This window comes from Ananas comosus, linkage group 10 (assembly GCF_001540865.1).
Source record: "Ananas comosus cultivar F153 linkage group 10, ASM154086v1, whole genome shotgun sequence".
NCBI classification, from domain to species: Eukaryota; Viridiplantae; Streptophyta; class Magnoliopsida; order Poales; family Bromeliaceae; genus Ananas; species Ananas comosus.
Window position 1 is genome coordinate 2653507 of NC_033630.1, and position 17561 is coordinate 2671067.

Genomic DNA, 17561 nt, shown 5'->3' on the forward strand with positions numbered 1-17561 from the left:
AAAGAATTTTCTATCAAAATTTCATGTGATTTGAATATTTCTACACCGTTAAACTTGCAACCGGCTCACCACGGCTATTAAAATTATTGATTTTGAACCCCTTCGATCACTAGGCAAATGATATTGAAAAATCACAAAATTTATTTTCTAGGTACTTCAAATACTCTAGATCAACTCTAACGGAGCCGATCGTTGATTGGAAAGTCCGAACATCAAAAACAACTTGGAAGCACAGAGGGCTCCATACTTCCATAAGCATACCAGTCCACTCTATATATATATATATATATATATGTAGTCCGATAATGATGTTTTTGAAAATATAAAAGAGTTGGTACTTCCAAATCTTAGATCAATCTTTTAATCATTTCTAATCCTTAGATTAATATTATTCCTATAGGGGGACTACTAAATCTTAGGAGGACCACTCGACCTTAGGGGAGATCGCCATCATCCCAACCGTATAGTTCTTGATCTAAGGGCTAAAAACCAGAAACGTTAACTCCTTTATTACTTCTAAAAGTATAGTAGCTCTGCACTTATATATAGTACTAAACGCTTTGTGCTATTGATAGTATAATAACCGGATTCATATATGGTAGGGCTACTATGCTATTGGAAGCATAAAGAATCTGGTGCTTCTGACTTTTTGACCCTTAGATCAGTCACTTTAATAATTTCTAACCTTTGGATTAATATTATTACCATGTCGGGACCACTCATCCCTAGGAGTACTACTCAATTATAAGGGGAACTACAATCATTCCAACCATACAATTCTTGATCTGAGGGTCAAAATCGAAAGCATCAAATCTTTTATACTTCCGATAGTACGGTAGTTCTACACTATATGAGTTAAACTAGCAAGCTATCAGTAACAAAGAGACTCTATTGCCACCTATTTATTTCGATGATAGAGCCCCTAAATCGATGATTGACATCATGAAACATGATCTATACCACTTGAAATATTTTGAAACCAAACTTTATGTTTTTTTTTTATATTGTTTTCTTGTACGGCTGAAAATGAATGTCTTTTAAAAAATGATGATAGAAGTCTTGTAATCAAGATTGAAAGTATACATTTTACTCTTCCTTAGATGATGAATAAAACTGCTACGATCGAAACTTTCATTTTATTTTGTTGATGCACCTTTTAGGTAAAGTCATTGTATTATTACACTTTGATAAGCATCCTCAATTAGAACTGCAACCAGATAGAAAAGGACAATTATTTTTCAAAAAATAGAAAAGGACAATTATTTTTCACTATTGTATATATATTTTTTTCTTTTTAACTTATTAAGCTACATGGTTTTTGAATTTAAACCACCTTATGCGACACAATCTAATGATTGGTGATTGCATGGCAATAAATGATTGGTGATTGCATGGCAGGTGGGTCCCCCAAAACCATGCCCACGCAATAGAGGTTTACCTCATCCCATGGCCACTTGGCCACACCAAGAATTGTTTATCTATCTATTGATGATCTTTTCTTTGTTATTTGTAGTGTATGATTATGACTCTCTCTTGACACTATTTAAAAAAGCATGCACATGTGTCATATTTGAAATTGTCTTGTATTGAATCAATTTTTTTTTTTCAAATAATATGATATTAGAATTAGTTCTATAATTTCTCTATTTAAAAAGTTTGAAATTTACTTCTAGCATTCACCATTTAGTGACACAAACTTTTATTATCTTATTATTCTTCGCATTCTACATAAATAAAGTGTTAAAATAATTTCTAAACTCTTCCCATTTGATTGATTTTTAGTAACAAATTAAATCCATGAGTATATTGCCAAATAAATGTAGCCTATAGTTAATTGTGTTGAGAAGTGAAAAAATTGGTACTTAGATGGGTTGGTGAATATTAGATATATAAGAGCAATATACGTACCTATTATATATAGATAAATGGTTGAAAGTGGAAGTCCAACAAAAGAACAAATAAAATCGAATCTTATTCTTTAAATAATCTTTTAAGTAGCATTCAATAACAGGTCAATAAATGCTGCTTGTTGGCTCCAAAGTTAGGTCATCTCCATTAAACATCATCCTATGCATTATTATAATGGAAATTTTATCAGTATATTTAAAAATATGTGTAAACTCTATATCCTATTCATCATTGGATGATGGATATTTTTTTACTAGTTTTATTAAATTTTTTTAATATTAAAAAGTTAAAAGATTTAAACTTTTGAAGGGGTGAGTTTTAAGATTTACATCCTATGTTTTGAAATGAGCAAAACTAGTACTTCATTTAAAAGTGAATGTAAATCATATAGCTCACTCATTCAAAGATCAATGTATATTTACTAGTCACATCATATAAAATATATAATTTTGTTTGGAGTGGATCGTCGTATATTTTATTTGGATTAATTTTATACAGATCCCTATACATATAGAGAATTATAAATACATTCCTACAAAGTTCAACTTTCATATATTGTTCCTGCAAAAATCCTGATGTTTATAAATATGTCTCTGCCGTTAGGATCCGTTAGAAAAATTAATTAACCATAGATACAAAACTTAATCCTAATTAGTTAATAAGATGAATTGACATTTTTACTCCTCTTCAATTAATAGTTGAAATTTTTGAAGGATCATATTTGTGATAGCAAAAATGTCAATTCACTTATAAAATAAACAGTACTTTAGAGAGATATATTTGAAAATATTATGATCTTAATAGAAACAACATACGAAAGTGAAACTTTATAGGAATATATTTATTATTCACTATGTTTGTAGGAATCTGTATAAAATTAACCTTTTTTATTTTAATGAGAAAAGGCGGCTTTTGATAGCCAAAATGATGATGACGATGATAAGGGTAATCTAGTTTATTGGAGGCTTGAACCAAGGAAGAGAGTTAAAAATGGCCATATCAAATGCCTGGGGCTAAATGGTATTGGTACCAATTAAGCTTGTCCTTTGCCTTTAAATGGCTCCTAGTTTGGAGTTCCCAAAAGGCATGAAACACGACCAGCTAACACGCGAACACGAATATGCATGATTCAAAATTACTTAGAGAAATTCAGAATTAAGTCAAATTAAATAATTTTACTATATGACTCGTGTTTTGGCAATTGATTGTACGATAATTTAATAATTAAATGCCACATCGTTGTCACATTAACGATATATTATTATTCAATAAATTAAATTTAATTATAATAATTTAAAAATTAAAATTATAGATTATAAAATATTAAAACTTTTAGATGATTAAGAACAAATGTAGATGATTCACAGTCCAAAACCCCATTTGTCTCAAATAAAATTGGAAAGTTTTTCGCCAATCCAAAAAGAAGAAGTGTAATGAATTTTTTTTTTTTTTTTTTTTGAGAGAGAAAAGTAGCATGTTATCCGTTTATTTCGAAAAATGTGAAGTAACTAAATTTCGAATTTGAAATCTCAAATACCAATCATTAAGATTTTTTAACACTTGCATTAGGGACCGTAGATTAAAAAAATATAATTACTTATATACCTCTCAAAATTTCGGAAATATTTCATTTATTTCTACTTTTTTTTTCTTTTCAATATACTCCTTATATTATTCTGTTATTCTAAAATATCCCTACAGTTATCACACATTAAGTTAAATTGGATTAAACGTGAGTTAAATATCTACCATAGTTAAAAAAAATAAAAATGTCACTTTTGCTCTTAACTTAAAGGCAAATAAAAAATATTGGTGATTATAGAAAGGCATATTTGAAAAGATCAAAAAGTAAAATATTTTTTTTGCTCCTAACTTAAGGGCAAATAAGAACAATCGGTGCTGATAGAATGGTATATTTGAAAGGGCAAAATAATAATTTAATAGAAATAATAAAATTAGAAACGTAAAAAAAATATTTTTAATATTANAAAAAAAAAAATTGTGATGTCAATCTAAAGAAACATATGATAGTATAATAAGACTTGGTTCTTCTTTACAATATTTTATTCATCAAACTTCCCCATAAAAGCTGTTGAGAGTTGAGACTTGAGACTCAATTCCTCCTCCCTCTCTCTCTCTCTCTCTCTCCCTCTCTCTCTCTCTCTCTCTCTCTCTCTCTCTCTATCTCTCTAACAAAGTTTCCCCCTTACTTTCCAACACAATACCCAAAACTACAACACACAAAACAAAAAGCAAAATTAGGATAATTGAGATAGTAGGAGATGATTACGTTCAATAAAGAGATCAGGTTCAAGATGAAACTNCCCCCCCCTCCGTTCAAAACCCTCCACCCCACCTCTCTTTTTCCTCGTGATGGAAACAGTTGAGTGCTGTACAAGGATCAGCAGAGATGCGTTCGAAGTAGGCGCGCATCGGAGGAACCTCCGCCGCCCCAAACTCCGCTTCTGGTTTTGCCCTCCGAATCGGCCTCCCGGTTCATAGCTCCCTAATTTCTCTTCTTTCTTCCTCTTCTTCTTCTTCTTCTTCTTCTCCTCGAGCTTAAATTCGAAGTCTAGGGTTTGTCATGGGCACGGTTCCTGTGGGTGTAGGGGGGGTGAGGGTTACGGAGAGCTCGTCGGCGTCGCTGGTGGTGGATGACGGGGAGAGGGTGGGGAAGAAGGGGGGAGTTGGGCGGGGAGCGCCGGAGGCGAAGACGGCGATGGCGTTGAAGAACCACAGCGAGGCGGAGAGGCGGCGGAGGGAGCGCATCAATTCGCACCTCGCCACGCTCCGGACCATGGTGCCTTGCTCCGACAAGGTTGATCCTCCTTCTTCTTCTTCTTCTTCTTCACCTTTCTATTTACTTTAACTCTTTTGAGTGAACAATCAATTTGTTTCAATCAACCATCCCGTACTAACTTCCGTGGATTGTTGATTTCGGTAACAAAAATTAGTACGTGAGTGTCACAAGACTCTTGAATATCAGATGACCTCTCTGATGATTGATGGTTCGAAGAAAGAATAGTCTAAATAACAGATAGAAAACTGTTCTGTGTAGGCTAATTCTTCCGTTTTTAAGATTCGGTTGATCATATCTTGTTGGGACGAGTTTTGAGCGCCCGGTACATTTTTCCTTGAAAAGACTAGTATCTTTGGATTCTTGTCATCGTTGGTTGCGTGTGAATATATAATTTTGAGCAATACTAATTGATTGTTCGCTTCGAACAGGCTACCCTTATTTAGCCTATCTCTTTGATTTACTCGAGAAGCTTGCGGTATTTTGATAGCTGAGCTGTGTGATCAGATGTCTAGAATGAAGTATCATATTCAGCCTTCAAATCCTTTTTTTCACCTCAAAGGTGAAATATGCTACTCTATCAAATTATAGATGTTAAGATCTTTCGAGGAGTAAAAATTAAACACCTTACTTCCAATCACACGAAAAGATCCTCATATGTTCGGACATCCAAACTGAGCCTAAATGTCTCTGTGCGTTCCCTGTAATTGCAATTCTTGTGTATTGTTCTTAAAAGTTGGCCTTAAGCCGTAACTGCAATTCCTTTCTTAGTTGTCCTTGCATCTGCGCAATAGTTAAGATCTTATTGATATCTATAAGTGAGATAGATTTTATTGAAAAACTTATGGATAATTCCGGTTCTATGGTCAGTTTGGGAGAGCTAACTTTTTTTTGGGTCAATTGATAACTCTTGCTGCTCAGTTGTTGCTACTTCTTCCTCAGTGAGACAAACAATGGTTTCCTTAGTGCTCCTAAACTTGGTTATAGTTGTACTTAAAATTGACTACCTCTCTCCTGCTTTGCTACTTATTTCATTTGTTATCTTGTTTGTATACTGTATCTTGTATTCTTATTCTCAGCTGAAAAGCAGTAAAAATTGTTGTTGTTACTTGCAGATGCAATTCACTAGATAAAAGGCTGTCAGTGGCTTTTGCTGTCATGATGTTAGTATATTCCATATGAAATAGCTAGTTGTTATTACTTTCCCTTTTAAGATACCTGACTTAGATGAGAGCAACCTTCATAAAACTTTGTCGGTTAGATTATTGCTGCTAGTTGTGAGATAGTCTTTTCTTTTGGTTTTCTTATCATATCTCCTGCCGAACAATACTTTACACGTGATTTATTTATTTATACCTCGAGCTTCCTGCCTTAGTAGGTATTTGAACTTCAAAATGCTTGCCTAGAAAGATGAACTTGGATTACCAACTGTTTTTGTGCTTCTTTTAATCCTCTCATGGCAGGATATAAATAAGTGTTTAGATTAATTCCTTCTTCTCTTTCGTGCTCTTTTATATTGTGCTTAAGTTTTCATGTATTACCCTTGCATTCTCTGCAATGCGGCATAACTTCACATCTGAATTCATGTGTGACTTGGGAAATGACTATTCTAAAACTATTGCCTGAGTACTGCACATTCTTTTCTTTTTTTTTAATCTACAGGGATTGCTTTTTAAGTTATATTAAGTGGTTTCTTTCCCTAACTTCTGTTCTCCACTTAATTTGCATAATCTGGCTTTCACATTAAGGTCAAATACCTGTTTCTTATACATACATCTGAGAGCAGTGAAACTGTGATGATTCATGTTATAAGAATTACTATCCTATATCTAATCATTTGTTTTCGATTCCACTTTTTTATTTAATTCAGCAACCAATTCTTTCTTATCATATTTCTTTTTTCCCTATATGCTAATACTAGCGTCTTAATTTTTGAATTTGCGGGAAATAAATTTGTTTTGCTTCCACTCTGTGAAACTAAATTTTTTGTTGTGTTTCTTCTAATTAAATGAAACTTCATAGCATGTAGTAAGAAGGGAAAGAAAAAAGAAAAACTGAACTGATAATGTTTTCACTTGCAGATGGACAAAGCTGCGATACTCGCTCAAGTAATCAATCACGTGAAGGAACTAAAGAGCAAAGCAGTAGAAATCAGCAAAGGCTACAATATCCCCTCCGACACAGACGAAGTGCGAGTTGAAGCTGAAGCCAATGCAGTAAACAGCGGGAGCTTCTATATCAGGGCAACACTTTGTTGCGAGGACCGCCCCGAACTCTTTGCCGAGTTAAGACAAACATTAGATACTTTACAGCTAAAGCTAATCAGGGCAGAGATTTCTACTTTGAGCGGTCGAGTCAAAAACATACTAATAATGAGGTGTGATGATAATGCCAACGACATTGACAGGCACATCTACACGGCCTCCGTTCACCAGGCCCTAAAGTCCGTTCTTGATAGGGTTAATTCAACAGTTGACTTTTATCCACGGGCAAAGAGGCGAAGGATCTCAATGTTTGAATCTTCATGTTCCTCGTCATGAGGCTCTAAAAGCTTTTTAAGTGGCACTAATTGTACATCATTCCACACTTCTATCATGGGGCTTCGGTTTGTTTGCGTTCATACAATGTTGTAGTTACAGCAGTGTTCTTTGTATACAAATGCACAATGAGGAAAGGCTCTGTGATATATCATTTTATTACTATGGTGGTCGTCGATATTCGGAGGAAAAGATGCTGCAGCGGATTAAGTGAGCCTTTAGCTTATTAACAGTGTTGCTTGTCTGTGTAGAAAGGTTGATTCCAGTTTTTAGGGATCATGTATTTGGTTTCTATTGATGTAAATAAACAAAATGGATGTAATGTGAATGGATATTTGTAAGTGTACTTGTTTCTCGTACAACGAAGGCATTTTTTGCTTCCATTTTCTCTCGCTTCTTCAGATTTGAGGTTTCATCCTTACATGCTTAATGCATGTCAGATGCACGGTCAAAACCATATTTAAAAACCGATAGTTATCGGTTTTCGAACGTGATCCAGTTAATAAAATGATTTGTTCTTGTTCAACCCTTAACCGAATAAGTCAAATACTGTCTTTAAATCGTTCAAACCGGTGGTTGCGGCAATAAACCGGTTAACCGTTCTGGTTCTAAATAGACTGGCTTTTTTTTTTTTGATTATTTCTTTATTATTATAAATTTTTAATTTAAATTTATGGTTGATTTTTTTTATTTTAGTTTCTATTTATTTATGAAAAGTAAAACTTGAAAACTGTATCTACTTAATTTTAGTCTAACAATCAATATTTTCTAATTAAGTGTAATATTATTAGAATAATAATTCAGTAAGCTTCTGTCCATACTGTGGCCCAAATTTTGGTTAGAAAATGAAACCTAGCCCACTCCTATGCTAAAAAGTCCGATATCCATCAGGCCTTATCTAGGCCCATTTTTTTTTTTAAAAAAAAATATGTAAATATAAATATAAATAAATATATATTTTGTGCTATAATATATACAAATTATATTAAAAACAATCACTAATCACATTATATAATGTATAAGCTGTATAAGATATAAAACAGTACAATAATATGCATCAATATATAGGCTTAATTGGCCACTTAGGATGGAGACATCGACTACATCGAGTTTGTCCCCGTTCCGGTTCGGATCGGGTTGGGCGGATTCTCGACACCTCCGGTTCGGTGCAGTTCGCTTCGGGTCGGATCGCCTTTCGCGATAACATGCGTCGTCGAATCCGATGCCGCGGCGCGTCCCCTTCGTTCTCGTCGCCTGCGAATTCGAGCGTGAGGTAAATCCTTTTTTTTTTTTTTTCGGATTTCTCGTATTTTTCATCTTCATTATTGATCGCTCTATGTTGATTACGGATAAAAAATTTTCACACTACACGCCATGGGAATGTTCTGTGTTTAATTCTAAGCTAGGGTTTTTGGATGGGATATGAATGGAGTTGAGGATCTTTAGGGTAAATTTTAGGTTTACGTAGTGATGAATTAGTTGGTGAACTATAAACACCCTAGAAAAGATTGGTCTTAAGATTCTAACTTTGTAGAGGTATAGGCTTGTGATTTGTGAATAACACCGGTACATGACCATTCTTAAACTGTTGAAAAAAATAATTAGATAGAGAATGGACGTTATAATAAGTGCAAATTTTAGATCTTGAGTTGCGGAGTGTGATAATTGAAGGCACTTCTGGGGGAATATTGCAATGGATTATGTAACCAAAATTAGCAATTTTTAACTCCTATGTTTTGCAATTAGGATGGGCATTATGTTCGTGCGCTAAAAAACACACATACACGCATGTGAGATAGAGGTGACATATATGCGTAGAATTTATTGAGCACAAATGGAAACTGCGCAAATACTTTAAATCTATTTTGATTACTGATACATTAATCATGCTGTTCATCGAATGCTTTGACGATTAAAGACAAAGAGTTTTTGCCAGTATTTATTTGATATATAGAAGTGGTTGGGTCTTGCTTAAGGACTCAATGGATACTTATGGACGGAGGGGGCTATGATGTTTATCAAGAATGTTGATTGATGAATCCTATGAAGATAGGATGATAGGAGAGAGACTTCCTTGAGGTGGTGTTTCTAGCGATAAATGTTCATCTTATATTTAATTGTATTAAATTATAAGGGGTTGTATTAGATATTATATACTTTGTAACTGTTGTAACTATCTACTGATGAATGCATGCTAATTCACTCTTATTCCTTAGTTGGTGTTACCTCTGAACCAAATTCACTATTAGAAATTTAGAATGTTTATTATTTGCTTGTCGGTTGACGGGTACTAGGTTGTCTTTAATTTGTAAAAGAACTATTTAACATACTCTTACTCTTGATTTTAAAAGTTGTACAAAAGCTCAGCTCGAAATCCTAATGGAAACTAACTAATTGGACTCTAAATGTCTTCGCTTAACTCATATTCTGCGGAACTGATTGTAAAATAGGTGAACCCTTGTTGTTTAGAAAGTAATTGGACCACAGGCAAGGGTCAATAACAAGGAAGATTTTTCACAAAAGGCAGATTTGATATCGATGAGAGCGCAAGAATGTTCATAAATGAAAGCAGTAGGCTGAAAGGTGAGATGCATACATTATTTGCTGTTAGAACATCTGTGATATATTAATTTTCCCTGCGAAGACGTAGAGAATATTAATCTTATAGTAAGTATTCTTTGATATGAATTGATACTTTCTGAAAATATGTTGTTCATCTTCTGGAGTTGTTCTTTCCTATCATTTTGTTTTCCCTGTTTGTTTTGTGTTTCATGTGTAATCAAGTAATACCAAGGTAGATGTTTTTTTTTTTGGCCTTTACAATAAGCAAAAGTTTACCAACATTTTGTGTGTGTAAAATACCTTGTATTTGTTCCATCTTTTTAATGCAGGAACAACTGAAGTGACAGCTGGTTCATTCTAATTGATAAATTGACTCGAGCATACAGCAGATTCTGTGGTAAGTCGAGAAATTTTCATCTTCACATAATACATACGGTTGTCAGTATACGTCAAGATCTCTAACATGTCAATTGGCAAATAGGATATGGAAACTGATCAGAAACCACAAGTTATTTACCGCTGCAAAAGATGTCGAAGAATTGTTGCCTCTCAAGGGAACGTAGTTTCTCATGAACAGGGTGAGGGTGAGAAGTGCTTCAAATGGAACAAAAGAGATAACTCAAAGGGAACAGATAAGAAACCTGAATGCTCGTCAATATTTGTGGAGCCCATGAAGTGGATGCAAGCCGGTAAGCAGAATTCCCATAGTTTTCATCTTTCACTTGTAAAATAGGATTCTTAAGCAGTGCTTAAGAATGTTGTCGATTTGTCTCGAAACTAAGCCGACTGACTTCAACTTTTATTCAATTGGATTTTGGGCCAATTTTCATACAGACTTGGGCCATGCAAGACATTGTTAAGAATCACTCAGTTTCTGTTAAACTCATTAAGTAGCATAGGACTCGGACTGAATCTGATTAATTCGTTGATTAACTATTTATAAGATTTTCCACACTGTTATTGAAGGCACCTTGTATCCTGACTTTTTGTACTTGTGGGAGTATGCCATAATAAAATTGGCCATGTAAGTAAACATAATGGGATAAAGTAAATTGTTCTACATCATGCCCTGCCAAATGTTAGAAAAGCGAATAGTAATCTTGTACTCATGAATATAATATCACTAATATCTAGTTCTCTGCACGGTAGAATGTGTATGATGGTAATGAACTAAGCTGCCTATTTACATTAAAAAACTCGACGATAGCTCAATCGACTTGCTGAATTCATTCCAACTACTCTTGCTGTTAATTGAAGTCTACTTTTGAGTATTTAAACATTCCTTCACATGTTGTACTCTGAATTGCGACACGGCAAGCAAACTTTGATTCTGTGCAGTGGAAGAAGGGCATGTGGAGGAGAAACTTTGGTGCTTGGGTTGCAAGGCTCGCTTGGGTTCGTTCAACTGGGCCGGCATGCAATGCAGCTGCGGAGCGTGGGTGAACCCAGCTTTTCAGATACATAAAAGTCGGATAGACGAATCCGCTTCTTGAAGTGGTTTTTCTTTGTTCATTTTCCCTGTGAAAACACTAGTTTGTCAAATTAGAACATTCGGCATGTCAATGTTTATGGCGGTTATGGTTTATTAGTAGACATAGTAATGCAAAATGAGAGCAAAGGTTGCATCACTGAGACTATGATAAATCTTATGAGTCTAGCTTTACGACAGCTTTTCTATTCAAGAAGCATCTGTTAGCTGAAACAAAACTCAGAAACTAGAAAATGTGTACAAACCAAGAAGGGATAGGACTTTTTTCTTTTTCTTTTTTTGGTGGGTTTTTGCTTAGCATAGGTCAAAAGCTAAGGGAATGCACCGAGACAAAACTCTTGTTTGAAGCATGCATATTATAGTCTCTTGATTTAACTTTTTGTATTTATTATCTAATAATTGACATATCATACACATCTGTTTAAGTGATTGGACTTTTCATCTGTTGCTAGATTGGGAAGTACGTTGCCGAATAGCTACCGAGCTTCTTTTTGACGGAAAATGCTGTTCCTTGATTCCTTGTGAAGCTATACTAGCCCTGCAAATATAATAATGTGATTTGTGAGAGGGGTTAAAAAAAAAAAAAGAGAAAAAAAGGAAATTCGTATATGGCCTAGGTTGATTTGGTGAAAAGGTTCTTGTAATTTTTCGTGTGTTATTTGGATCACGGAGTACTATTGGTGGGAAAAGCCTACTAATTTAACATTTGGTGTTCACATTCTATTTGAAAAGTATGTAGCAAAAATTAATAGGTATATATGTCACTAAAAATGTTGCAATGGAATGCCAAGTGTTGCTAAATAACTTGAAATACAGGTTTTTGTGTTTTAACATCAAATAACATAAAATTAAACTACTAAGGTTAAATAAATTATTGCGGCCGTATACGATAACATTCGAAAAAGATATAATAATAATAATTGTTGCAGCAGCAGCAACGATAGATAGGAGTAGTTGTAAATAATATATGATAACGATGAAAAAGCTTGTATATTTGGGTCACCACATTTTGTTTTTGACTGTATTAACTATTCTCATTTTGGTACGACAATTGGAATCAACGTACTCGGAAATTACCATGTTGAACTGAGTCAATGATACAAACAAGTCCAAGGTTAATAATAATAATATAATACAAGGCCAGGATGGAAAAGTGGCAATTTGATTGGCTATAAATAAACAGTTTGATGTGAAAGATTTATTCGCAGGGGGGATGCTGTAACAGTTACCAAAGCAGCAATAATTAATAAGCCTCATTATTGGGTAACATTTAATGTGGAGTTACTGATGTGACTTTTAGCTAATTTAGTAATTACCTTCTTTTCACAATTATGTTAGCATGAAAAAAATAAATCAATAAAATAACCACTCAGATTAATAAAAGAGTCGCTTCCCTAATAAATTTGTAAAATAGTATTTCTTTTCCCAGAAATAAGAGTTTAAAGTTGAGATTGTTGACTTAAATGGGTCAGCATTCTACCATGTGGCAGAAGGTTATGTTGGGCCAAGTCATGTTCAAAAGGACGTGAGACTGAGTGGGTTGAGTCATATTCAAAGTGGCGTGAGGCTGGTTGGGCCAAGTCACAATCAAGATCCTTGAGCGCTGTATCTATACGCTTTAAGTGAATTGGTTGCGTATTTCTAACAGTTCGAGATTTTGGAATTAATGGTTAGCACCAACGATCCGACAGAGATCTCAAATATATTTATTTTTGAAAAAAAGGTAGCACGCTATCTGATTCATTCATTATGTAAATAAATTTAATTACATAAGGTGAGACCGTTAGAGCTTCAGAAGGCGATGGAACAAAAGAAAGAAAAACTAGAAAAAAAAAAGGAAGAACTTAAAAAAGCTGAAAAGAGCATAAAGTTTACCAAAAAAACGACCTCACCCAACTCTACAAAAATCAGCCCGCTCCTTCCACTGCTTCACCAGTATTCTAATACGATAAGATCTCAAATATTAATCATTAAATTTTTAGTGAACTGCACTAGACATGGTCGATGAATAATGATATTATTAATTATTATATGTTCATATTATTAGTGTGAAAAATCAATTATGAGATAGAAATATACAAATAGTTTCTAGAGAGAGAGAGAGAGAGAGAGAGAGAGAGAGAGAGAGAGAGAGAGAGTTTGTATTTGTGCATTGTTTGTGTGAAATGAAAACAGGGATGTGGTAGTGGTCATGTCAAGAGAAGCTACAATAGAGGGCAAAAAAGGCCTACACATTCCAGTTCATAGAATAAGGCCAACCACATGAACACAAACTACACCATCCCATGTGGAGCACGTGTCAGGTCTCCCCACCGCACGTGCCCACCTTCCCTCCATTTATGCACCTTTCAAACAACACTCCCCAGATCTGAGCCTCACCCATGCATGCTCTGTTCTGGAGAAAAAGTTGAACCAAAAGCTTTTTTGGGTTCTGGGTATTCCATGTTTGTCTCAAATACCTTTTTTTTCTTTTTTCTTTTTTTTGGGTACGTTGAGTTTATTATAATACAAATGGCCCACCAACATATATATATATATATATATATATATAATATATATAATATATATATATATATATATATATATATATATATAGTAAAATATACGTGCAAATGCCGTAAATAATATTAGAAAAAGTTATAATTTTTTTAAATTATTTTTTATATTTAGGCCATATTTTATATGATTGCCAAATATGTATCTAAAAAATTAAAATAATAAATCACGGTTATTAAAAAGATATACTTTTAATGATAAATAATTAATAATAATCTATAATGCAAAAATTACTTTGAAATTAAATAGAAAAATAAAATCTGTTGGAAATAATTTTTAAAAATTAAATAGAAAATAAAATCCGTTATCTAAAAAAGAAAATATATTTTGAAATTAAATAGATAATATCTAAAAAAGATATTTTAAATAAAAATAAGAAATATCTTTATAGGATTTTCACACCCCGTCAATCTGTTATAGAAAACTTACTTTGAAATTAAATAGAAAAATTTATATTTAGAATTTTACATAAGTAATCTGTTATATGGAATTTACGTATTCATTGCTGTTTCTATTTCTATTTTTATTCTTATATTTAAAATTTTTCGTACGAAAAAGAAAAAAAATGGGCGCTAATTTTTCCGGCCAAAAAACTAGTCTCTCGACAGACAAAATTTGAATATACGTGTTCTATATATATAATATATAATATATATATATATATACATATATATATATATATATATATATATATATATATATATATATATTACACAACCAATAATTGTGAGAAGGAGAAAGTTTTTAATATAAAATTGGATTATTATACAATATGAGATAAATGATGATCGTCATATCATAATAATTAAAGAACTACAGAGAATTTTGAAGGATTTTATTTCACAAATCAAGGCGACTTTAATATGGGCATATAAACGCACGGCTTAAGAACCGTAGTTTGACTTAGCACTGGTATACTATAATTTTTTTGACCAATAAAAATTAACAAATTGCGAGATTAAGATCCAAATGCTTTCAAATTCAGAAACCGTACAATATGCAAATCAAAGTCTATAGACCAAATTGAATCTTTGTTTAATAGTTTTGCGACTAGTGCACTTTACTTATTAATAATTAATACTTCATTACATTCTAAAATTAAACAAGATAATAGAATCATTGCACCTTAGTACTACTTAAGGGACATGGATAAGACATCTCATTGAATGACTATTCTTTCCTTTTTTTGTTTTTTTTTTTTTTTGAGATGTCTAATCAAAGATGAAACACTTTGCACTTACCCTGTTCATAAATAGTTCTCCACCGAAGTTAATTAATAGCAAAGAAAATTGGCTTCGCCAAAGAAGTGGAACAACCTGTCCAGTCGAAATTCAAGCAACCCAAACTGCAGGATAAACTGTTACGATAGATAAACGCACAAGCGAAAATAAAAATAACGAACACAAAATAGATAAATCATAAGCAGAAATAAAAAAATAACATATAGATTTACGTAAAAAAATTTTTACAGAAAAAAATTACGGGCGAAAGAGAAGAGAACTTCACTATCGAAAAGAGAATGCAATGTTTAAAATACAACCAACCACGATCTGTTGCCGCTACCGCAAAAATTTTAAAAAAAAACTCCTAACGGATTTCGGATCCGATCCGATATACGAGCTCGGGCCTATCGGCCCCAACCCTTCACTACCCACCACAAACATGTATTTTTTCTCCGCAAACTTATTTTCAAATTGTCACACCGCGAAACTGTCGATGAGTCGAAAGTTCCAAACTGAAGTCGAATTTTATTAAAGATTCAGTGAATGATTTTCAATACTAAAATTTGGAAAAAAATAATAATTTTTAAAGAGGAGGATTATAATCTCTTCTCAACGAGGCTTCGTATGGAGCTTCTCACCAAAGTATTTTTCTAAGTGCACAAACTTACAAAACATAGTCCCACATTTAATGGAATCTTTATCTAAAACTTTTGTCACCTGCAAAAGTTATATGTACGTGCAATTGAGAAGCCCCACTTTGAGGCTTCCATCTTATCCTACAAAGTTTTTTTTTTCATTTTTTTTAAAAAAAAATGCTAGCCAATTATTTGTTAAATTTATTTATTTTTAAACTCAGTTAATTAAAATGTGAAGCAACTGCACTTCTACCTTGAAATCTCGAATACTAATCACTAAATTTTTAGCTAACGACGCTAGATGTGGTCAATTATCCAGTAAAAAATTTTGAAGTTATTCTCACTCTGAGAATAATGTTATTCCAGCTCAGCAGAAACCGACACCAATTATTCATCGAGAGCTCAAAATGAGGAATTGTTGGAAAAACAAAACTATGGAGCTTAGACGCAGCACTACTATTAAGTTTGGACAAGTAGATTTTCCTTTCTCTCATTGGCTTTTTGAAACCCCAACATGCATGTGGTTCCAGTGTGGCACAGTCGTGCTCTACATAACTTGTGTGTTTGTTTATTTTCTTTTTTAAATTCTCCTTTTAATCTTATTAGGTTCATATATATATTTATTGGCCAATGTTTATATATATATAGAAAGATGTTTGTGTACGAATATTCTCAATTAATTTATGAACGTGTAAAATCACCTTGAGCATTTTTGCTGCACATTAGAATCTGCAATGAACAGGAGAAGATTAATTTTGAGTCGATTGCTAAGAGATTGATCTTTTGGATGACATATTATCAAAGTTGGCCCGAACTCTTTTCGTTCCAATAAACACAGAGTTCAATTTTTGCATCGTTTATTAAGACATTTTCAATCAGCAGTGCAGGTATTTTTATTATATTGATCTTTTGGGAACCGAAATGTACAATTTATTCGGTTTGAATCGGTCAACGACACTTAATTTGACTTAAAAAATTGAATGCGTCATTTGTCTTTACATGTTTAGTTAATTAATATGCTTTACGCAATTATTGCAACTATAAATTCTTTAAAATAAATTATTAGTTTAAGGTTTGAAGTCAGAATGCCGTTGACTCACTCGAATCAAATAAATTAAACATTTGGATAGTAAAATTAAAATTCCGAAGGGTTGGATAATCAACTAAGAATGATCAATAGTTCAGATAAGTCCTATACATTTTTACCTCATTTTAATAGCTTTAAATGGCAACTTTTAAGTCTATTTAGTTTACACCATTAAAAATAGGTGTTCTTGTTTTCTGCTTCAAAATGTTAGCAAACTATACAATAAATCGTATAATACAAAGTTTCTTTCTTCCTCTCAATTGTTCATTGCCTTTGAGAAAAGTTCTTATGCTTGGAGTTTTGAATAGTTTAGGGTTTGCTTAATTGTATTATATATAGCATACAAATGAAGGACAACCTACAAATTAAAAACATACAAACATATATGTTAAATGATTATTTTGTAAACTAAAAAATTTTAAAATAAGAGTTAACAGTAGTATGATTAATTTCGCTAGCTCTATCTACTCATCATTTTAAACCTTAATTAATTATTTATTTCATGATCATTACTAATAAAAATAAAATTAGTGAAGGGTTGATTTAAATGTTAGATTGTTAAAGTAATGTAAAATTAATAATCTTTTTTTCTAAAAATTTATGCCGTTAAAGAATGATGTTTATGCTAGATTCAACTCTCATGCCTTGGAAACAACTAATTTTCTTCAACTAACGATACTCCAAAAGTTTAGACTATAGAGAATGATGTTTTTTATTATATTTCAACATGATGATGATACATATAAAAGGGCAAATTTTTCAGGAGA

At 32.8% G+C, this 17561-nt stretch overlaps 2 protein-coding genes across 6 annotated transcripts; both read left to right on the plus strand.

The window, feature by feature from the left end:
- On the plus strand, positions 4233–7623 carry LOC109716815 (transcription factor bHLH30-like). Its single transcript, XM_020242394.1, has 2 exons — positions 4233–4726; positions 6787–7623. Exons 1-2 carry the CDS (start codon positions 4493–4495, stop codon positions 7243–7245), a joined length of 693 nt encoding a protein of 230 aa, XP_020097983.1. The 5' UTR covers positions 4233–4492; the 3' UTR covers positions 7246–7623.
- LOC109715980 (probable inactive dual specificity protein phosphatase-like At4g18593) lies at positions 8413–11684 on the plus strand. Of its 5 annotated transcripts, none has more exons than XM_020241240.1 (5): positions 8466–8515; positions 9693–9825; positions 10134–10201; positions 10286–10493; positions 11143–11684. In XM_020241240.1, exons 4-5 carry the CDS (start codon positions 10289–10291, stop codon positions 11295–11297), a joined length of 360 nt encoding a protein of 119 aa, XP_020096829.1. In that variant the 5' UTR covers positions 8466–8515; positions 9693–9825; positions 10134–10201; positions 10286–10288; the 3' UTR covers positions 11298–11684. The 5 variants fall into 5 exon arrangements, with proteins under 5 accessions (XP_020096827.1, XP_020096829.1, XP_020096830.1 ...); XM_020241241.1 differs by lacking the exon at positions 8466–8515 and adding an exon at positions 9219–9321; XM_020241238.1 differs by lacking the exon at positions 9693–9825 and having other exon boundaries at positions 8413–8515.

What these genes read in the sequence shown, in the direction of transcription:
- LOC109715980 (XM_020241238.1), top strand. Translation starts at nt 10,289, where the DNA reads ATGGAAACTGATCAGAAACCACAAGTTATTTACCGCTGCAAAAGATGT. An exon ending in CATGAAGTGGATGCAAGCCG is followed by an intron (nt 10,494 to 11,142) that starts GTAAGCAGAATT and finishes GATTCTGTGCAG; the next exon opens with TGGAAGAAGGGCATGTGGAG.
- LOC109716815 (XM_020242394.1), top strand. Translation starts at nt 4,493, where the DNA reads ATGGGCACGGTTCCTGTGGGTGTAGGGGGGGTGAGGGTTACGGAGAGC. An exon ending in TGGTGCCTTGCTCCGACAAG is followed by an intron (nt 4,727 to 6,786) that starts GTTGATCCTCCT and finishes TTTCACTTGCAG; the next exon opens with ATGGACAAAGCTGCGATACT.